This window comes from Chelon labrosus, assembly GCF_963514085.1.
Source record: "Chelon labrosus genome assembly, chromosome: 13".
NCBI lineage: Eukaryota > Metazoa > Chordata > Actinopteri > Mugiliformes > Mugilidae > Chelon > Chelon labrosus.
In genome coordinates this window covers 23261478-23283983 of record NC_140346.1, presented here as the reverse complement: position 1 = coordinate 23283983, position 22506 = coordinate 23261478, and the positions used below count along the sequence as shown (strand labels likewise).

Below are 22506 nucleotides of genomic sequence, written 5' to 3'. Positions count from 1 at the left end.
GCGCACACACACACACACACACACACACACACACACACACACACACACACACACACACACACACACACACACACACACACACACACACGCGCAGCATACAAATAGGCTCTCATTTCAGAGTTAAATGGAAATTAAATGTCGATAACATGCATGACCTCCTTAAAACGAATCAGTTATCTCTGATGACTATTTGTTCCAGGCTGTCGGGAAAGAGAGCAGGAGTAAAATCAGCAGCCAGACCGATTTCACACCGAAGCCACTGATGAGAAATTGTATGTTTGCAACGAGGGCACTGTGAAGTCTGAAGGCTAACCCCCCCCACGCCACCCTCCCTCCCTCCCTCCCTCCCCCAGAGGACAACTCTGAGTCAACAATCAAGGAAACAGAGGCTCACAAACACATAGACCCAGAGGCGTGAACAGATATAGACACAGATACAGACTCACGCGCAGTCAAAAAACTGATAAAGCGGCGCACAGTTCCTACGATACACAATTTGGTAATTCTCAATTTAGCTGCTCGTGGCTTTTTATTCAAAAGGTAATTCATTAGACCTCTTTTATACACAAGGTCACATTTAAACACACACACAAGAACTGGGAGGACCTCACTGAATCTAAAAGACACACTAATGAAAGACACAAAAGGCTACAATTTGCAAAGAGGACCTGATTGCCCTGCAAATGCTCCTCTCTGCCGGTTGTGAATTCTCGATTGTGTCATTTATTTATTTATTTTTTCACTGATGGAAACTGCAGTAAAACCCTGTGCATTGTCAAATTCAGTGTATAATTAACAAAGGATTCTTAAATTAATTAGCTTTGCTGATCAAACACAGGATTTCTGGGGGATTAGAGAAATTATCAGAACGTGTGAAGAGACTTCCGTTGTGGCACTTTGTACAAACACAGATCCCAGTTCACATCTGCAGCAGCAAACACACACACGGCCTGTGATCTTACCAAGTCTGAGGCACTGGCGCATCAGGCCACCGGAGGACATGTTCTTCTCAGCCTCGATCTCACTGAAGTTGAGGGAGCTCGAGAACACCAAGACGTCTACCATAACCATGAGGCGGGACAGGAAAGTGATGGCGGTCTCTGAGGACATGCCCTGCGTCGCCTCGATGTTCTCCAACTCCGTCTTGCACGCGCAACAAGGGAGAACACGATTTAGCAAACAAAACTGCAGATGTAAGCCGCCTTCTCTGACATGTTTTCACCAGCAGCTATTACTCTGTAACAGGCGCATGCAATAAATATGGAGAGATATCACACATATAAACACTAGTGCTGAATTCAGTCGGGTCAGTAAGAGGGCAGCAGCTTCTGTCGTTCTGAGAAAGCAGAGATCTTGTTCAAAACTACAAAAATCTGAGTTCAGTTGATTATTAACCTCCATCCAAGGTTGAAGCAAAGTGAATTCGTTTCCTTCCATTGTGGAAACATACAAAGACTAAATAGGAAATACATCTACACCTATGCATCCACAAGGAGGATCATTTTAGATCTATTTAATGAGGTAATACAGAAAGGAGGAAATAATATTAATACAAAAAACCTTGGAGGTCTAGACATGCACAGAATAATAAAAAAAAAATAACAAAAGAAGAGAAGATGATCAAAATCAATTTCAATACAAGACTGCAAATTAAATCTCATGATTGCAACAGATTGATTGAAGTATGAATGGAGCACAATTAAGTTAATCACAAGCACGGGTGATGTGCACCAAAGCCCAAAGCTGAGCAAATGAAGGCAGCCCCAATCAATAAAACACAAAGGAGTCTTATTTCCCACATTTAATATTGTGTAAATGCCAGCCAAACATAGAGCATGCAGTTATAAGAAGCTACCACTAGATGGCATTATTCCCCTGCATTGAAGTTGCACTTACAGAAGGAGAGGTGGCCGCTGAGAGAAGAGGCAAAATCCCTCCACAGGCGATAATGATGTTGTCCACCATTTGAGAGATGAGATGGATGGTGTTGTGGACGAAAATTATGTTCTCATTACTGTTAACAAAGTCCATGACAGATTTGGTGGAGTGGCTGCAGAGAAAGGTGCAATAAAAACAAAGTTATTCATGGCTTATTGTGTTTTTCAGCTTAGTTAAATCATAGGGGAATGTATATAAAGAACACCAGCTTCAATAAATGTCTGATAAAGAAGCAGAGGATTAATAGGGAGCATCCATCTGTGTCTCTCAAGCGCACGTAAATCATTTCACACACCTCCTCCAGACATGGACGTCACTCTCCAGTGCGAACAGCAGATCGGTGAGCAGTCTCTGGTGCATGCCCGACCATTTGAACTCCGGGATGCGGAACATTGTGGTTCGTGGGCCGGGGCTGAACTGCCGTCGCTGTTCCTCTGTCATGGGCGTCCCCCTAAAGCCGAGGTCCACGCGTATGTCCCTTTCCATCTGAGTGATGAGGCGGCCATGGAGACTCTGACGGGAGACCAATTAATCAGTAAAACTGCACAATTCAGCATCGCATACAGAATCACGAGACACACAGACTAGCTGGTGATCCTGTTTATCTGATCAACAGTGCCAACCATGAACAAATGATGGATTGCCAGATCACAGTGAGTCCTCGGATAACCTCTTACTGCTTTTGGGCAAAAGAAAAAACAAAACAAAACGAGCTTAATGCAACCTCTAAACATAAGATGAATGAGTCTGCTTCAAAAAGACTGTTAAAAAAGCAACAGCAATGAATTCAACATGAGCACCGAAAGGTTTAAAAATAAAACTGCCCTCCCACCAGCCCTCCGTCGGTGACCCAGTCTAGGCAAAAAGAGCCTGACCTCTGAGTGAAGAGCACGGCTCAAACGAGAGGAGCAGAGCAATGAGCGAGTCCCAGGCGATTGCCACTGAATAATGTTTTTTCTATTTCTGCCCTCCTGTTGGCTCGCAACTATTCCAGAAGCCCCAGTTTGCTCGGTCTCGGAGGGACGATGCCTCATGTGCACCGGGCCTTTCTGTCCCCATTACAAGAGCAGGTGGGGAAAAGGATGATCTCAGTGGGTCTGTTAATATAGAAGTGTTCACTAAAAGCATCCGGACATTAGTCTCTCCTCACGTTCCTCTCTTTGACTTTGGTGTTGCCATTTCTTTTTTTATTATTCATAATCATCTACTCTCATATGTCTTTCATGTGTCTGATTAATAATATTAATAGTTTTACATGATGGCAGTTTCAGGCTAACCTGTGTAGTGGCTGTAGTCTGGATCTTCTTCGTCTCCTTGTCTTTGCCATCGTCTGATCTCTCTGTGTCAGACGCGTTGCTTGTGGCGTCGGCCGCACCGCTGGTCGTACCAGCCAAGAGGTTTGCTTCAGATTCTGCAGCAGCTGTGCCCTCGGCGACCTCTGAGGTTTTTGAGGTCTCAGTCTCGCTACCAGCCACAGAGCTGATACCCTCCAGGGCCGTCTGCAGTTCAAACTCATCCTTCTCCAGGATACTGGGTAAGGAGCTGCCAGTCATGTGAGCTAGAAGGCCAAGTTCATCACTGGCACTGGTGCTGACTGGCAGCTCTGGGCTGGGTAAGACCAGAGGCTCAGCTGGAGTGAGATCACTCAGTAGCTTGCCCTCTATGCTGCCCGTCGCTTTTCCAAACAGGAAGTTGTTGCTGTGAGGGATGCTGTCTTTGTCATCATCTAGCGTAATGAGAGGAGCTGCATTTTGGTCATCCATACTTCCCTTTGGCAATAACACGCTGCTGACATTACTGCTGAGCTTTTCCACAGCTGCACAGTAAACGTTATCCAGCAGAGAATCCACCTCCACTAGCGCTCCGTTCTCAGATACTCCCAAAGTTTCAGAGGACAAGTCCATATCATCCAGCTTAACCTCCGTTGCCTCCACCTTCTCAGCCTTGATGTCCACCAGAAGGTCGTGAACTTCAACTCTGACCCCATCTACAGTACCTTCTGTTCCTTTCTCTTCAGGCGCCTTCCCCTCAGCCAGCAGGTTGCGCGGGTCGGCACTCTCATAGTCTGTCTCACTCTCTGGTGTCTGGGAGTTATCGTCTATTTCTCTGATCTCTATCACGCCAGTGATGCCAGAGGCTTGAGCAGACAGACCAGAGATAGTGCTGACCAAACCTTTCTTCCCTTTCTTAATGTTCTCCTCCTCCTGACGCTGGTACTCTTCATACATCTTAGCCAGGTACTCTTTATGTGCCTCGTATGTCACCTAGAAAAAGTAATAAACAATATTAGTCAAGGGATGTGAGGATCAGTTGAGAGGAGGCCTAAGTTAAGACAATAGATAAAAACGTCTCCCTCATCAGCAGAGGTCAGTGTTTCCTCTATGTTGTACAGTACAGTATAGTACTCGCCTTAGAGTGGGCTATAGAGAGTGTGTCCACCCACACGCGCCATCCTCCCCACTCGTACTTGATGGCGTGGTAGAGGAGAATACGAAAGATGTTGTACACCATCTCGGTGATCTTCTGCTCCTCAGAGTTTTTAGGGTTGATGTAGCCAAGAGAGAACATCCAGTCCTGCCACACGGAGCACTGAAGCAGACACCTGCAAGACAAACATCACCAGAGAACGGACAAAATATGCAGGATTTATAAAAGTGTTTGAGTAATTTAAGTTAGATAATTAGTTTGACTCCCAAATTCAAACTGTACATTTGACTTGTGCATGTCAAATAACAAAGACAGAATAACAAATATGAGGTAAAATATATAATGAATGAATCACATGTCCTGTTAAGTGCTAAAATAGCTGCAGGTACCAAGCTCTTACTAACGCAAACCCTTTCTGCATCTATTTGCAGCAATGTTGGTGATATGCATGAGTTTGGTCTGGTTTGTGACAGAAGGCATGTTGAAAAAAACAGGTGGAGTAATAAAGCAAGATTGGTTGAGTCTGATCCCCTTATACACCTATCAGCCACAACATTAAAACCACTGACAGGAGAAGTGGATAACATTGACCATCTTGTGACAATACAATGTTCTGCTGGGAAACTTTTGGACCTGGCCTTCATTCATGTGGACGTTACTGAGACAGCAATGACACTCCTTGATGGCAGCAGCCATTCCCAGCAGGATGCAGTCTGGCACCGGCACGCACACAAAAAACGGTTTAGGAACAACTAAAAACAGCACAAGGTGTTGACTTGGCCTCCAAATTCACAAGATCCCAAACGGATCAAGTATCTATGGGATGATGGAGCTGTGGATTAGTGGTTAGAGCTGCGGATTAGTGGTTAGAGCTGCAGCTTGGGACCGAGGGGTCCCAGGTTCGCCTCCCGCTGTGTCCCTGAGCAAGCTGTGTCTAACCCCCAAATTGCTCCCCGGGCCACTGCTCCAACTGTACACACTACTGTGCGAACAAATGGATGGGTCAAACAGCAGGAACTGAAATTTCCCCACTGCGGGACAATTAAGGGTTATAATTATTATTATGGTCCACAGAGGCCCTTCCCCGCAACCCATAGGATCCAAAGGCCCCCGCTGACAACGTTCTGTTACCAGACACCACAGGACACCCTCAGAAGGCCCATGTCCATGCTCTAAAGTTTTGGAGGCACAGGGAAGAAGGAAGGTGGTCATAATGTTATGACTGATCAGTGTATTTCATAGTATTGGAGGTAAACTGAGGTTTCCCACAAAATTTAAAAATGTCTGCTTCTGCTCCACATCTTTCTTTTGTGTCCAAAGAACATAACATTTCCATTTTGCATTTGGTTGTTTGCTGTTAAACCGAGTGTTTTGATCATTTGATTATTCATATATTAATGTGTTCATTTGGCAAAAGCATCACCCAAACAAAATCACTGCCAAGATAAAAAAAAAGACCCTGCAAGTAAAAAGGTGTTTTTTTTTTGTTTTGTTTTTTTAATTCAAGAGTTCACCACGACAAAATACTTGCGCTTATTAATTTTAGACTAATTATGTTGTTTATCTGGGTGAGTGGTTTCCTAAGACCTATAATCTAATTGCTATACCGCATGCGCATCAGAAGGAAATATTTGAGTGTGTGGAGTGGAAAGAGGAAGAGCAGGAAAGAGCAACTGTCTCAGAAACATCTGGTGGGAGAACATATGCATGTCCAAAGATTTAGCATCAATATGAGCCTGTTAGAGGAGGGGCGTGTGCGGTACTCGTCTTTTATTTAATATATTAATTAGCTGCATAATGAACAGAAGCTGCACTCACCGCCTGTTCTCTCGGCTGTTGCTGAAAAGTTTGATCATATCTGAGAGGAAGAGCCGCCGGACCTCCATCAGCTCCGTGCTGGGGGCGGAGTTCTTCAATAAAGTTGCCACCACCTTGAGAATCACTGGAATCACATTCATTCAAACGCAAACATACGCACATTTTGTCAGTTTATAACCGATCACTTTAGGAAATAAACAAGTCTACGTAACACAGAAGAGGCTTACTCGGGTTCTGAATCTTGACGGCGGAGTCGGGCTCAGGATGAGGTTTGTGAACAACCTGTGTGCACACCTGCTCCGTCAGAATCTGGTGCAGGAAGCGGCGAGAAGACGGCAGTCACGCGTAGTGTACACAGAGGCCAGTGTCACAGTAATACCAGGACATTTAAGAGGAAAATGTTTTGTTACCTCGTAAAGAGTGTTGTAGGTCGTCACAGTCACTGTGTTGGTGTGCAGCATGAGCCTCTCTCCCAGGAGAGTGAAGAGGCTGTGTGTGTGCATGATCTCCACCTTCCTCCTGTGGATAAACACACACACACACACACAAGGACATAATGGTAAAGTGGCTTGTTTAGAGCTCGCTAAGCCACTGAAAGGATCAGTGAGTGCCGTCAGCTCGGTTCCCTGTTCTCACCCACAGGGAGCCGGGCTCTGGAGACGACTGTCAGAAACTGCCTGCTGTCATAAATTGGGGGAATTTTGTAGGAGGTGTGTAGGATAACGAAGTTAGCCTGTCACCAGGAATGGCTCCAACATACAACAGAGGATTACCACAGGTGAACAGGTTCAACAGTGACAAACTGCATCTGCAAACGGCATAAGGGCTCCTGTCACAAACCCAAAAGCTGGAGCAAACCGTGCTGCCACTGCCTAAAGACAAGCTGGCACTTTCCTAATAAGTCAACAGTTTTGTGGTATTTTGCAGAGGCTGGCAAATTGGACACTTAGGAGAAGAGTAGCGTTTCTATCAGCTGTATAAATATGGAAATTTTTGGAGAAGGGGCAGCTTGACAACGAATGGCAGGCTGAGCTGTACAGTACGAGTCACTTCATCCAAAGACGAGCCTTGTAGTTAATACTTTCATGAGTGTAGATCCGGACTATGTCTCTCTCTTTTTCTCTGAATACACTTTAAACTAATAGACCATGTTAAAATGAAGGCACACTGTTTGAAATATGGGAAATGAATGTGTGCTATTCACTGAGAATAAATATTAGAGAGATGAGGTAATCGCACAGCGGGAAGCACTATAAATTTATAAAGTCCTTATGCTTTTTCAAATCATCTAATTTCATGGTTACTGTGTGAGTAAATACCTTTATAGGAAAGAAGGGGCATTTGAATTCATTTTCAGTTTTATACTACAGCATGAATTTACACATCTGTTGATGAAATTTAATTATTAACCCAGGCAGAGTTACCAATATCTAACATCACCGTGTTAATGAATATAAAATGACAAATCAAGCACTAATGAAACATGTTTAATTCTTTATGAGCTGCTCTAGAGCTCATCGTTAACTCAACGAAGGCTATTAAACCTTGCTAAACCGGCTTTTCACGAGAAAGTCAAGGCTGGGCTTATGCTTGCACTATGTTTCCATCCTGCAGGCATCAGTAACACTGCTGGGTGTCCCACCAGCGTGAGCACAGCTCCACCCCCACGTCTCCATCCGTCCCTGCATCTTGCATTTTGAACTATAGGCTCTCCACCCACTGGAGTTCTCTCTCTCTCCTCTCTGATGCGCAGCATACAGATGACATGCTGACATCCTCCTGGGTAGTTTATTAGTTATTTTACTCAGCAGGACAGAAACTTGGACCTGTTCCACTTTACTCTGATGTGAATTAATGGTTTTAGGGCCCAATGCCAAGATTTCAGGTGTTCTACAAAGAAGTAAACCCCATTAAGTTTGAGTTTGTGTATCTTCTATGAGGCAAGGACAAATGAGTCTCCTCCTTGAAGGAAATTTACGGTTATTCAGTTTTTATCTGACTAATGTCATTAAAATGGACACTGCATGGAAACATAGAGTGTAGAATTAAGACGTCTATTGGAGAGCCAACAACACAGCTATTGGAATGGGTTACTTACTTGTGGCCCAAATGCTTAAGGAAGTACCCAAGGACTTTGAGGGACTGCACGCGGATGCTTTCACTCTTTGATGCCATGAGCTTGTAGATTACCCTGGAAATAGACACAAACAGTGAAAAGCAGGCAACTGCACATCGTCTTGACAGAACAAAGCATAGTCCTGTTGATGAAAAGGCCGCGCGTTGAGTTAGCTGACAACCACTCTCCTTCACAAGGAATTTACATTAGCATTAAATGAGTGTCCTAATGCAAACAGCACCCTTTTCCTTAGAACTCACAAGCAGCAGTACACTGTGGGCATTTATATTTTATACGATCACATGTGATACGTTTGATCGCCCGATACTGTGAAATCTATATGTTAATGTTGTTACATCGCTATGCATAGTTTTCTCATATAAATTATTCATTCCTCACAAAGACTCGCCGCAACGGCGCAAGCATTAGGTGCTAAGGTTTATTTTGTGAAATCACCTCTTCATTTTGTTCCCGAACATCGAAGAGATTATATCTGAACCGGAGGGCCTTACCGTATTCCATTTCTCTGGTCAAACGCAGGGATCATGGAGGCTGGATGTTCAGACATGAGGGCCACCACTAACTGCAACACATCATGTAGATTCTCGTCCTGCAGTAAAAACCGGGGGAGAATGACAATTACAGATGGAAGGAGAGACGAGAAAGAAAGCAAAGAATTCACTTTTTGTTCTTTGTTGAGAACTGCCTCTGCAGGAGAGGCATAATTTATGAGTCTTGAAATTGTATCACCTGCAGAATACACCTGGGCTATTGATACGCATTACACCAGCACAAGGGTCATTGGCTATTGTGCAATGGAAAATTGTGCACCAGCAGCTAAAAATATTAATTCATTCAGTTTAAGTGCTCCAACTCTCCCGGAAAACCAATTCCGAAGAAGATGATTTGTGACCTTGAGGCTTAGGGGCAGCATCGTAGCATGCTAACACACGGAACAGAGATAGACTCTCATGTACCTCATGCATTGTTAACAAATAGTTCAGGATGCTCTGCAGTTCATCCTCCTTCACACCTCGGTCCTGAAAGAGTGCGAAAGAAAAAACAGAAAAACAAACATAAAATTAAACGATGTGCAAGGCTGGCTGCATTACAAGTCCAATCTCCAGTAATTAGAGTACTTGGATATAAAATACAAGTCTTTATTGCTGTGCTTGGGCTGGGTTTGCAATTGCAATTGGTGCATCTGCTGCAAAACGGATTGAACTGCCAGATAACTCTTGTTTGCCTAAGAAATGTGGCCCGGTGATAACATAAGAGACTACGAGCAATTTTCTGTCCAGTGCTAAAATTCCAATTACTTGTGCCCTGCCCTGAGAGCCCTGTTACAGGACATGGCAGGAAAATTATCTGCAGAGATGTACAAGCAATACTAACTGAAAATCTCCTCCGATATTTCATATGTAGTCTAGCCCTGGAATAATTTGGTTATTGATTAGTTTATTTTCTTAAATAATGCAATAATTAAGTCTGATAGCAATCAGTAATTCATGTCGATGCTGTACCGTGCATGTTTTAACATCTTATTGTTAATCCTTCCTATTTATGTAGGGTATATTTACTTCTATTTCTATTTGTACATATACAAATCTTGTACATTTATTTATTTATTTATTTATTTTCATTATTATTATTTTTTTAATTTAATTAAATTTAATTAATTTAGTATTACAATTTTATTTTATTTTATTTTATTTTATTTTTTAATTTTAATCTAACTGTCTATCTTACTTCTATTTTTTTAACTTTTTTACTAGTGGTTTTTAATAGTATTTATTTATGTGCAACTGAGTTACTGTGACCAAGCAATTTCCCTTGTGGAACAATAACGTCTATCTAAGTCTGAGGCTAATTGAGTTAAACATGATGCATTAAATGGAAAAACTTTGTCATATAACAATTAATTAAAGCAAAAGAAACCCCACAGATGTTTGGAACCTTTACCTAATTGATAAAATAATTATCCAAACTGTCCTTTATTCATTTTATTACTCGAGGAATATGATGAATTAATTAAACTTTTGAAGCCCAGCTGTGTCTCTGAATTTATTAAGCAGTAGGACCAGTGGAACGTTTTTTAAGGATAACAGCGGGACAATCTCCATGTTTTTCTTTTTTTCCCGTGCAGCTGTGTGAGGGGCTGTGAGGCATGAAGGCAGGTGGGATATACCTTCAGGATGAGCTGCTTGAGGAAGAGAAGCATGAACGCCCGCAGAGAAATTATTTCTTTCTGGGTTGGCCTTGGACCATCTGTAGTTTGAGAGAGAATAAAAGAAGACAAGAAAGTAGGCACGGGTACTGAAGAAAATATATTTTTTCAGTGTCGTGTCCATTTTTAGTGTTTTATTGGATTTTTTTGTTTATTTCCACAAGTACCCTTTTCGTGTTTAATAGATGGATATTGAAATTTTTCTATTGTCTCCCCCTTTAAGCTTTTGTTAAAAAGGAAGACCTTCAAAGACAATCTCAGCGTTTTTTTATTTCCTGCAGCATCATCTTTGTTGAGTCAATGGATTCACCTTGATCACGTATTTAAAGTTTCGCCGCGAACCTCGACAGGAAGTGTAGCACTTACAGCCAATCTCCCCAGTTGTAAACTTGCACATTAATAATAAGCTCGGGAGGGGTCATTTGGAGTTTTCAGTCCAAATTTATTCACCATCCACTCTGCATCCAAACTCCAGTGTGTATCTCAGGTAGCACTGGCCCAGGCAGCTAGCCCAAGGTTACTTTAGTCACACCTGCCCATCACGCTGGCCAACATCTCATTAAACCTACCCACAATGCTTCTGCCAACTTAAGGTCACTCCGTCACGTCGAAGCCTAGGCTCACACTGCAATCCATCCCCGTCATGAACCTCATTCAACATCTGACAAGCTGAGCTCTGCCAGCAGGTGTACACAGGCCGCGCAAATAATAAAAAAAAAAAAGAAGAATGTCAGAATATGACAGAAAACATCGATTAACCATCACATCAAAGAGCTGCTCTGCTGCTTTGCTTGGTACAGCGATTAATTTTGACACCATCAGCTCCTTTCCAGTGTCCTACTCTTCTGTTTTTAACCAAAAAAAAGTGTTTTCTTGAAACGAACTCTCTAATGGGCTGCAGGCAGCAATAGGCAGATCAATACAGCCAGACACATTAGAAAACACAGGGTATGGAAGACAGTGCCACTTAAAACAATAGAAACCAATCTCCTTAGGATTAGCAACACTCTCGCTGTAGAACAAGGCTCCATTTTGGCAGTGAAACCTGGGATATAGTCACTCATTTCGTTAGGTATAAACACACTGTCAAACTCTTTCGCGTTTTCAGATGATAGAAAGTGGGTCAAATACAACAGCAAACGTACATCAGGCAAAACTGGTCAATGTCTTCCTTCTCCTCTCAGCCCTGACAAACTCCAACCTCCACCTTGGCTGGACACATGTTCATTTAAAACGGGGACAGGGCCACGATGACAGATACAACGGCAGCAGACACCTGACCAATGCCGCTCCAACAGCCGGTCAGTGCAATCAATGGCGAGGCTCCCCGAGGTTGCAGGAGGATGGTTAAGTGCCGCCGCATCCCGACACTGATTAATAGAGGGAGAGAGGAAAACCCAGGGCAGGGACGGAGGCCGACATGGAAGGGATGATAAGAACATTATTACCGCAGCCACCGCATCCAAGTTATTCACAACCAATTATGCTCAGACGCTCTGCGCGGCTCTTGTTTCTCATTCACAGATTGCTTTACTTCCTGCATCCCAAGGGCACGGCGGAGAACGAGTTTATTGAAAAACGATTTATGTCCATGTGATTAATGCAGGAATCGTATTACAGCTTATGACTGACGATAATAAAATCACGGCGTACATAATAACATGCCGTCCTGTTTGCTTCGAATAAAAGACAAGAATGGTTTTATTTTCACTCCCCGGTGATTATTAATAAACAGATGGTGATAAAAAAAAAATAAAATGCTAATAATTGGTTTTAATTGCAGTAGCAATGACGGATTTGTCATTAATCTGTGCTTTGTTTAACCTGCTTTGTTTAGAGCGTATAGAGTAGGCTGAATTTAAAATTTAATCATTTAAGATAAAGGGCCAACACCAGGGAATAAACATTAAATGTGAATAGGTAAGGTCACAAAGCAACCACCCATTTGCTTATCCAAATGTAAATCTGACACAAGACAGCACTGAAAGCAAACTACGCCTTTACCTTACCGTTATCTGACTCTTACCAATAATTTGTGCCTTCCCTGAGATTGATTCAGCAACATAAATCAATTCAACCACAAGCCTTGATCAGATTATTCCTCAGAAGCACCTCTCGATGACTGTCACCGCTGAGTTCCTCTATAAGGCAGAACCTGCCTGAGCTGAACGCGGTGAATGGCCGAGCGACTGCGCCGCCCAACTCATTACTCATTATTTAGTGAAACAGAGGCAAGGCAGAGACAGACACAAAAGGAGAGCGATGGAGATTGAGACGGATTATGTGTTGGCTCGTGGGTACATGTCACAAGACTGAGAGAGGCTGAGCAATGAGGAGTGATTCGGCGTATCACCAAATGATAAATAGCTTTAATTTGATGTGACTCTCTATTAAGAGTCACGGAGATGAAAAAATTAAAAAAGAGGAAGCACTTCCACAAAAAATAAAAGCTGGAGGAGATCCATTTTAAACGTCCTCTCAGCGTCCTATAATTGAACACTTCATTACCTGCCTGGCTCTGTCCCTTTCCTTTTTTGAATGTGTCTTTGTTTGGTCATTTCTCAGTTTAAAAGGACAGAGAGGGGAAAAACTGACCTGCCAAATCAGGCGTAGATCAATGAGGGCCCCACTCAGTCAGTTAAAATTACGTACAGCAGGAAGGTGATCCGTTCTGAGACGTCTTCCCCCAGAATCTCAACCGTTTCCTCAGCCCTTCACAATCTACCAGGGGACTCGACAACAATCAGCGCTAGAATTACACCTCGGTTTGATAAGCCTACATTTAAGGGAGGATAATCTACGAAGGAGGAAGGTGGTTAAAAATATCTTGTCCATTATGTGTAGCACATTGATTTGGAGCCGAAAAACACGGAAGACAAGAGGGTTAATGTGCTTTCAATCTGTCTCTTCATCCAAAAGAATGTGTTTGTTCCACATTTTGTCGAATAGAGATTGTCAAATTTAAACAAAAGAACGTCTTTGACCACTTGAATTTCCTTCGGGATCAATAAAGTATCTATCTATCCATCTATCCATCTATCCATCTATCTACTGTGTTAAAATTCCCAACTTCACAGCAGAAATACACCAATCAGCCACAACATTAAAACCACTGACAGGTGAAATAAATAACATTGACCATCTTGTGGCAATTCAGTGTTCTGCTGGGAAACTTTTGGACCTGTCATTCATGTGGCTGTTACTTAGACATGTAGCACCCACCTAGACCAGACCAGGCACCCCCACCCCATAGCAATGACACTCCTTGATGCAGGATTACACACAAAAGAACTCTTAACTTTAACTTTGAATGGTGAAATGTATTGACCAGACTGAAACAATAAAAACATATCTATATAATGAATAATGCACGAGACAGCCTGGCATTCGTGTGGATGTTACTTAGACATGTAGCACCCACCTAGACCAGACCAGGCACCCCCACCCAATAGCAATGACATCCCCAGCAGGATGCAGCTTTAGGAACAACTCAAAAAAACATGAAAAACAGCTCAAGGTGTTGACCTGGCCTCAAAATTCACTAGATCCCAAACTGAGCAAGTATCTTTGGGATGATCCACAGAGGCCCCTCCTCTCAACCCATAGGACCCAAAGGCCCCCACTAACATTCTGTTGCCAGACACCACAGGACACCCTCAGAAGGACCATGTCCATTCTCTGATGAGTCACCTACACAATATTAGGAAGGTGGTCTTAATGTTATGCCTGATCAGTGCATCACAAATATACCACTTTTTACTACAAGGGTCCAAAGACAAGTCAGTGAGCTTCCAAGAATCCTGTGGGTGACGCCACGGAGGATTCACCCATCTTTAGATACAGACAACGTTTTCTCCAGAGTCCCAGATTCATCTTTGGATCCATATTAACGTTACAATGACCTTTGATTGGATTCCGAAACTGACTTTAATGGACTTTCAACTCCTTCTGGATGTCACAACTCTTCACCTTGTCCCCAAGTCCCACTTTATATATATATAAAAAAAAAAAAACCCTAATCTATTTCAGTCACTATGTAAAGATAGATGAGATAGACTGATGAATAAAGTCTTGGTCTCCTCTCACACAAAGCAGCATCTTATCACCCAATCTGCTGTATTCTGGCACAGGACCCTGCCTTCCGACTTGACAGTGGCACTCATCCCAAACCACTTCATACTCTCTGTAACCAAATATTGGAAGACATCGATGAAGTCAACAGAAATACATAATCATCATATTACAATCCTGACTCCTTTTCTAGTTACAGCCCTGTGTGAGCAGTAACTATGCATGTTCCAAGATCCTTTAGCTTGTTCACATCTCCAGCTAAAAATAAAGAATCTTGTAATGTTCCTATACAAAGCAGAATTATGCTGTAGCGCCCGAGGCTACGCAAAAGCTCAAGTGAATTCAACATCATCATCTATTATTTAGTAGTGGTGAAAGCAACACAAAAAAAAAAAAAACAACGACCCATGGTGTTCAGTATAGACTGCATGATAGAAAAGAGAATAGGAAAGAATAACAGTAATCACCCTGTGTAAGTACACCGATCAGCCACAACATTAAAACCACTGACAGGAGACGTAAATAACATTGACCATCTTGTGTTCTGCTGGGAAACGTTTGGACCTGGCATTCATGTGGATGTTACTTAGACAGGTAGCACCCACCTAGACCAGACCAGGCACCCCCCACCCTATAGCAATGACATTCCTTGAGCAGCCATCCACAGCAGGATGCAGCCTGACACAGGCACACACACAAAAACGGTTTGGAAATAACTCAAAAAACCAGCACAAGATGTTGACCTGGCCTCCAAATTCACAGATCCTGTTGAGGAAAATCACTTTATTCCAAAGTTTGCTGTAGGGTGGGGTGTTTATTAGTATATCGGTATACAGTGAACTTAGAGACACAGTGTGTGGGTAAGCTAGGGAAGGTAAGCCGACCCAGAACACTGGCAATGCACCCCATTTATACAGATCGACTGAAGGAAAGAGAGGCAGGGTCTTGTAGAGTCTCCACAGAAACAAAAGGCCATGAGACTCCAGGTCTGGCATACAGGTGACGAGAGCGAAAGGTAACAAGATCAAAGGGCTAACACCCTAGACATTGCTAAGTTAGTTTATTTACTAAAGTCATGTGTTGATGTGACCCTCTGGACAACAGCAACAGTGGAACGAAACGTGTATTCTTCATCAGAGACTGATGGAAACAGAGAATCAATCACAAACTGATCAAGTATCTGTGGGATGATCCACAGAGGGTCCTCCCCTTCAACCCATAGTACCCAAAGGCCCCCACAACATTCAGGACACCCTCAGAAGGCCCATGCCCATTCTCTGATGAGTCACAACTGTTTCGGAGACCTACACAATATTAGGAAGGTGGTCATAATGTTACGCCTGATCAGTGTAAATGGAACAAGGAACTCATTAAAGTCAGGAGAAGAAGATTTAGAGGCCCGCAGACAGATCTAACCAACATATACAGTAAGTGCGCGTAACATCAGAGCTAACCTCCTCACCGACAGTATTAGAAAGAAATCTATTAGATTCTCTCCGACCCCTCACAGACCAAGCCTGCAGGCCAAGTGCCTTGATGTGGAATATACAGTTTAAACTGCTGCAATATTCAGTCAGAGCCAAGTCTGCCCGGGAGAATTAGTTTTCATCTTGCAGTGTTAATAAAAGTGAAATTCACTTGCAATAGAAATTATCAGGCCTGCAAAAAAAATTCTGGCAGGGCTAAAGACAGATCGTTTTTGGAAAGAAATCACCCCTGATTGTACGAACGAGTATTACATCAACACTGTCAGAGCACGAGAGCCTTAACCTTCAGCAAGTAAAATTCATTGGGCCTTGGTGCGGCATAAAGTGAGCTCTCACAACCAGTATAAAACAATCAATGTACCACAGCACAGATAGTTTCGGAGAAGAATAATGGATGGAAAAAGGGAAATGACAGTTCAAGGACAGTTCCACTTCCAGCACAGACTGCCTGGTGACGTGCTGTTGTTTCACAGACTGAGGACGCCAGTCAAGCTCCTGGCCCCGGTTTCAGAGAACCTAACACCCACATCACGCACCCTAGTGGGATGACAATATTGATATGGTGTGTCTGCCTCACTGTCATCTCCTGTGATGGCCACGGTCCTAACAGCTGACAGGCATGCGCTTCCATGTGGAGATGAGTCATTTCAAATGTGGGGGAGCTGCTGCCATTTCAGGAAGACACTTTGATAGCAGGCTTGTGACTGCACACAATGATTGTGATTGGTTCGCTCCCAATGATTTTCCCTTCCAAAAAACTGAGCTTCACTTGGATGAGCCTTCACATGGATGAGAAACAGTTTACGTAAACAACAACCCAAATCAAATCAAATCACATTCCACAGCAAGGAAATAAAAAAAGGGAAATTAAGTTAGCATGACTTAAGCTCAAAAAAAAAAAAAAAAGAAAATCCCCCGTGCTCAATATGCTCACCGAGACCCTTTGGAGTGATGCCGCTGCCGTCTGCAGGGCTGATGGCCCAGTAGTAGTACTTTAACATATGCATGAGCTGAAGCACTGTGCCCACTCGGCGGATCGTGTTGTAGATGGTTGCGGTGCCGATGAACTCAGCAGAGAGGTACGTATACAGGGAGAGCTGCACCTAGGGAGAGGGATCACACAGTACATGCATATATGTTGCTGCACAGTTGAGCATGCTATATAATGACAGCTCAGTACAACATTCACATTAACAAAGGCGTTTACTGTGGTGCTGTGCACTAACTGAGCGTATTATCCTTGCAGATGTATGTTAGGGATGGCCACTGACCCCGTATTACTCAATTTCATAATTGCAGCAGCTCCACTCTGTTCAGCGATGATTAGCATGTCCTCCGTAATTAGCCGCAGACCTGACGAGAATCCTTAATCCAGCCGCAGCCGCGCTCCAGCACTAAATACCGAGGGCTTTTTTTTCCCACCCCCATATGTCATAAATTATATGATGCTAACGAGTCAAATGTGAGTCACGATGAGAGGTGGCAGCGTGATTGTGATGAGAGCATGATGTGATCTGAGATAACTGCACACCGTTAATGTAATTTCCATGAGAACAGAAAAGTGAAATGCACTCGACAAAATCTTATTTGTCTGCTAGGACAAGGTCAGAAGTCCCACGTAATTATTGCACCCCATGCTCATTCACACAGCTGGCTCTCTGTATCCTGCAGCTAGAGGACAGGAACAGAAGAAATGTGGACTTTGTGGCATGTCCTCAGGGAAGGAGCCAACGTAGCTCTGCCCAGATGAAGCTAAAAGTGCTCTAACCCACTTCATTACCTAGCTGCTTCTCTCCCTATTTCTTTTTTTTCCCCTCCCCTCTCTCTCTTTCTCTACGCTCTATTTTGGAGGAGTGTCACAGGCAAGCCTCCAGACACTTTGGTATTTATTTCCTCCTTTTATTTATTCATGGCTTGGTCCCACCAGCAGCATTCCTGAGGCTAATGTATTTGCCACACAAACTCTTTGCTTCTTTGATATACCTCATCCCATTTTTTATGGGTCATTATTTAAAAAGAAAAAAAAAGAAAAGAAAAATCTGGGGCACTAAAACACTGTGTTAATTTCAGGACAGTGGAAGTGGAAGCAACCTTTTATTGTCTCGCACTTTGAGGATATATCAGCGTGCTCGACTCCACTCAAGAATCTTTGGCGGTGGTTTGGTGAATGTCAATTGGCCCCTGAACACTGTTGAGGAGTGAAAAATCATAATATAATATTCTTTTATTTGACAGCTCAACTGACACAGTCAACATGGTTTGCCTTTGGTGTATATTAATACAAGCTGCAGAATCCGAAAAGAAAATATGAGTAGATATTTTTTTCCCCATTTGCAATCATATTTCACCACCAGTTTGTTTTATTACCACCTACACAAATTCTTGCTGTCACTGAGAAACTGACACATATATGACAGCCCATTTCCACTGAAACACTGGCACATTTTTTTTTTTTTTTTACAATTTCCATTCCAATTTCTGGTGAAGCAACGTTGACGCAAAGTATGACTGAAGCCTTAAAGTCCACGTCAGCCAGAGCTACCCGCAGGAACTGACCTTAGCAGGGGTGTGGATCCAGATGGCAGCGTTGAACAGGATGTGGTCACACAGCTGCTTCAGCAGCGGTGCTCCATGTGTCAGACCATCCAGGTACTTTGCGAAGGAGAGGAATTGCTCCAACACGGCCCTGGTGATGTGAGCACGTGACGACTGCGAAAAGAAGCAAAAAAAAAAAAATGTTACATTAAGATAATTACTTTAAGGCCAAGAATATTCTGTATGTTTATGTTTCCTCTAACTGGCAGCATTATTAGAGCAGTGCTAGCTGTTAGTGAAATGGCTTTGCAATACCGAGAAGTAACACAAAACAAAATGTGAGGAAACAAATCTGTAACTCTGTCACCAAGTTGGGTCACTTTAGGCTGAGTAACAAGCAGAAGCATTAAACTATAAACGTTGTCAACAAATAGACAAATAAGTTTTCACTCCTTAAAGTTTCTAATTTGTCATTAAAGTTAATTTATGTGTATCAGAAAAGCACAAATTTACTTTGAATGGATTTAATGAGCAAGATGAAGAAGAGGGAATAGTGAAGAATTTGATGGTAAAGAACAGAAATATGTGGAAAGACCCCCATTTTCCGATCAGGCATAACATTATGACCTCCTAATATTGTGTAGGTCTCCCTTGTGCCTCCAAAACAGTTGTGACTCATCAGAGAATGGACATGGACCTTCTGAGGGTGTCCTGTGGTGTCTGGCTACACAATGTTGTTAGCAAGGGGGGCTTTGAGGGGAGGGGCTTCTGTGGATCATCCCACAGATACTTGATCAGTTTGGGATCGAGTGAATTTGAGGCCAGGTCAACACCTTGTGCTATTTTTCATGTTTTTTGAGTTGTTCCTAGATCTGCATCCTGCTGGGGATGGCTACTGCCATCAAGGAGTGTCATTGCTATGGAGTAGGGGTGCTTGGTCTGGTCTAGGTGGGTGGTACATGTCTAAGTAATATCCACACGAATGCCAGGCTGTCTTGTACATTATTAATGATATAAATATGTTTTTAGTGTTTCAGTCTGCTCAGTACATTTCACCTTCGAAATTTAGACAAATTTACACTTAAAGGATTGTTGTTGTTCTACTTCAGAAGTGTAGCACAAGGTTAGCATTTTGGCACGAGTGATGAATGGATTCCTTATTAAACGTAAAAAACAGAGCAAGTTGCCTTGACATTGTGAGGAATTCCACTTAGACAATCCCTATAACTGCTCCAGTTTGGCACCTGTTCTCTGTCCAGGTGGGAAACTTGGTGAGGGCAGGGGAGAGGAGAAAAATGAAGGCAAAGACAGTAGGGAAGGTGTGGCATAAACAGATCGCGAACAGATGGTGCAATACGTGAAAGTGAGAAACCTGGCAGCAGGAAGGAAGCAAAGGGGGAAAAAAAGAAAAAAAGAAAAAAGAAACGGCAGCTCTCAGGTGCCGACTCTGTCTGGCTGTTAGTTAACAGCAGCTGAAGCCAGCAGGCAGGCGAGCCACTGAGTGACAAAGTGGAGTCATTTCTCAGTGCTCCAAAAGAGCCAGGCCTCTGGAGACACCGTCTGCTAGATCTGCATCACAGAATTGGTAAATAAAGATTGATGCAAGTTCTTCCTCGGGTGCTGTTTAGTTCAAGACACATTCGTGATTCTGCTGCAGGCGACAGAAGATCAGACTGTTAACAGGGCTTTCAGAGACAAGACAACATACTGTAGGGACTGTAAAGGAAGTGCATTATTTCCTACCATTTTACACAGGAGGAAAGAAAAAGGCATTTTTGTATTACTGTTCAAAGTGAGAAGAATAAGTGACTGTGATGAGAATTTTAGAACAAAATGCAGTTTTAGCAAGACTTGGGTGACTGATTAATATGGAAATGGAGTTCCTAAGAAGTGATGCATCAATCTTGGTAGGTAATCAGCGTGATATCTTATAAAAGTCCCACTATACCTTCTCTAGCAGGTATCCAATCACCAAGAAGCCCTTTCCTCCCAGCATCTGCTCCTGCATCGCCACAGAGCTCTTGAGCAGCTCAACCAGAAAGGCCAGGAGAGTGGCACTGCAGAAAAAAAAAAAACAGATATGATGTCTCACATAGGAACACTCTTCTACTCACACACTCACAAGGTGGTGAATGAGTTATTCTATAAACTACAGCAGCATGAGGAGACAGTGTGACAGAGAGGGATGAAAAAAAAATAAAAAAACAAGGTCATTTTCAGAGGATGTCAGCAATCAGCTGGGAACTCCAGCTCACCACTTTCATCCCTCTTCAGTTCAGAAGAAAAGCTTGGTTTGCTGAGTCCTCTGGGGACATACAGTGAGTGTGTGTGTGTGTGTGTGTGTGTGTGTGTGTGTGTGTGTGTGTGTGTGTGTGTGTGTGTGTGTGTGTGTGTATTTGTGTGGCAGGTAGGGGGAAGAGGTTCAAGGGGGCAAGGCAGTACAGTGAAGGCAATATATTTCTTTGTTGCAGGGCTTTTCAGTTGAAGCCTTTTGGCTGAGTGACAGTGGTGCTTGGTGACCCTTCTTAATCGGCTTTCCCTCACATCCTCTAGTGGTTTCCACTCTACCACAACAATCACAAGGACACTGTTCAGGCTTGTACATATATAGTGCACATATATTACATGCATATAAAGTCATGAAATCAATGCTAACACAAACTCCTCCAACTTTGCTGCAACTGAGTCAGAGGGAAAACATAGAGAACTGGTTGGCACTCTGCTCTGTGTGCTCCTGCTTCATCCTCTGATCCAAAGTACAGGTCTTTGCAGTTTGGTAGAGCAGTACTGACTGGTGTGATATCACCACAGGCAGGAATAAAAAGGTGGCACAGACTAACACATCATAAAGCATTTATTAAAAGAGATTTTTAAAAAATCTCTATGAGAGAGTCACTAGCAGCTTCGCGGGCGTTAATTGTTGCAGAAGCTTTGAACTCCTCAGCCCAGCAGGCTTTAGAAGAACTCAGTCTAAAAGCCTCGGCAAGGACAAAGCAAAGTGTTTGGGAAAGTTGCACGTCGCGAGTCAAAGACCCTCACATGCTAGCGAGGGAGAAAGAGAGAGAGGGGGGACGGAGAGCTGAGATGAGAGGAATCTACAGAGGCAGAAAGCTTCGGGCATCAGGGATTTGTGCTGCTTTGCGGCCACTCCTGCGTCCATCCATGTCGTTGAACTAACACAGGATTAGAGCAGGGCTCAGACTCCATCCTGGGCACAGTTGGAAAGCTTTGGGCAGACCAGCTCGGGATGACGGGAATGAGAGGAGTCTGGACCAGGGAGTGGAGATAATAATGAAGAGTGGCCGGAAGCTTTACCAAGGCTGGGATATACGATACAGAACAAAGTTATGTCCCCATTATTTCACCAACACCTGCTTTCTGCTGTTCAGGCAACGTTTTTGTTAATTTCTCCCTGCATTCTAAAATTAAGTGTCGGTAACCATAACAACACCGAAACAGTGATAACAACTCTATTACATCCCAATTAGCACCAATGAGATGGTTGCATGTTGCAGCCCTACTTTAATTTAGCCTGATAATACAGATGAGCACACATATTTATAGAAAGGTCTACCCCTGTGCAACTCATTATTACTTATTTTTCAAATCCAGATCCAAAAAACAAAGGCTCAAACAGTAACACACTTTCATGCACACAATTTTTACTGCATTTCCAAAAGTTTAACTAGCATTAACCAGATTGCTTACCAGACAGTAGTTTCCACCTGGTTGTCATTCAGCTGATGATAGTCCAGCTGAGCAAAGAGGGGAAAGAGCACCTGGATCCCACCAATAGAGTGGATAGCACTGTGGATGGAGTGAGTCACTGTGGCTTTCACGTCCTGCGAGGATAACACGAGACCCATAAACACACCGTCACACGGACT

The 22506-nt window shown here is 43.2% G+C and overlaps 1 protein-coding gene across 1 annotated transcript in view; it reads right to left on the bottom strand.

Annotated features, from left to right (window-relative positions):
• nbeab (neurobeachin b) overlaps positions 1-22506 on the bottom strand; it is a gene marked incomplete at its 5' end in the record, with an annotated part of 190781 nt that overhangs the window by 101885 nt on the left and 66390 nt on the right. Inside the window, 16 exons of the mRNA XM_084558818.1 lie at positions 963-1152; positions 1897-2050; positions 2234-2451; positions 3216-4202; positions 4348-4540; positions 6184-6307; positions 6411-6492; positions 6594-6702; positions 8282-8374; positions 8812-8909; positions 9277-9339; positions 10488-10567; positions 17019-17187; positions 18641-18793; positions 20568-20676; positions 22328-22461. Of these exons, the coding sequence (XP_084414944.1) occupies positions 963-1152; positions 1897-2050; positions 2234-2451; positions 3216-4202; positions 4348-4540; positions 6184-6307; positions 6411-6492; positions 6594-6702; positions 8282-8374; positions 8812-8909; positions 9277-9339; positions 10488-10567; positions 17019-17187; positions 18641-18793; positions 20568-20676; positions 22328-22461 (2956 nt within the window). The remainder of the gene's footprint in view (positions 1-962; positions 1153-1896; positions 2051-2233; positions 2452-3215; positions 4203-4347; positions 4541-6183; positions 6308-6410; positions 6493-6593; positions 6703-8281; positions 8375-8811; positions 8910-9276; positions 9340-10487; positions 10568-17018; positions 17188-18640; positions 18794-20567; positions 20677-22327; positions 22462-22506) is intronic.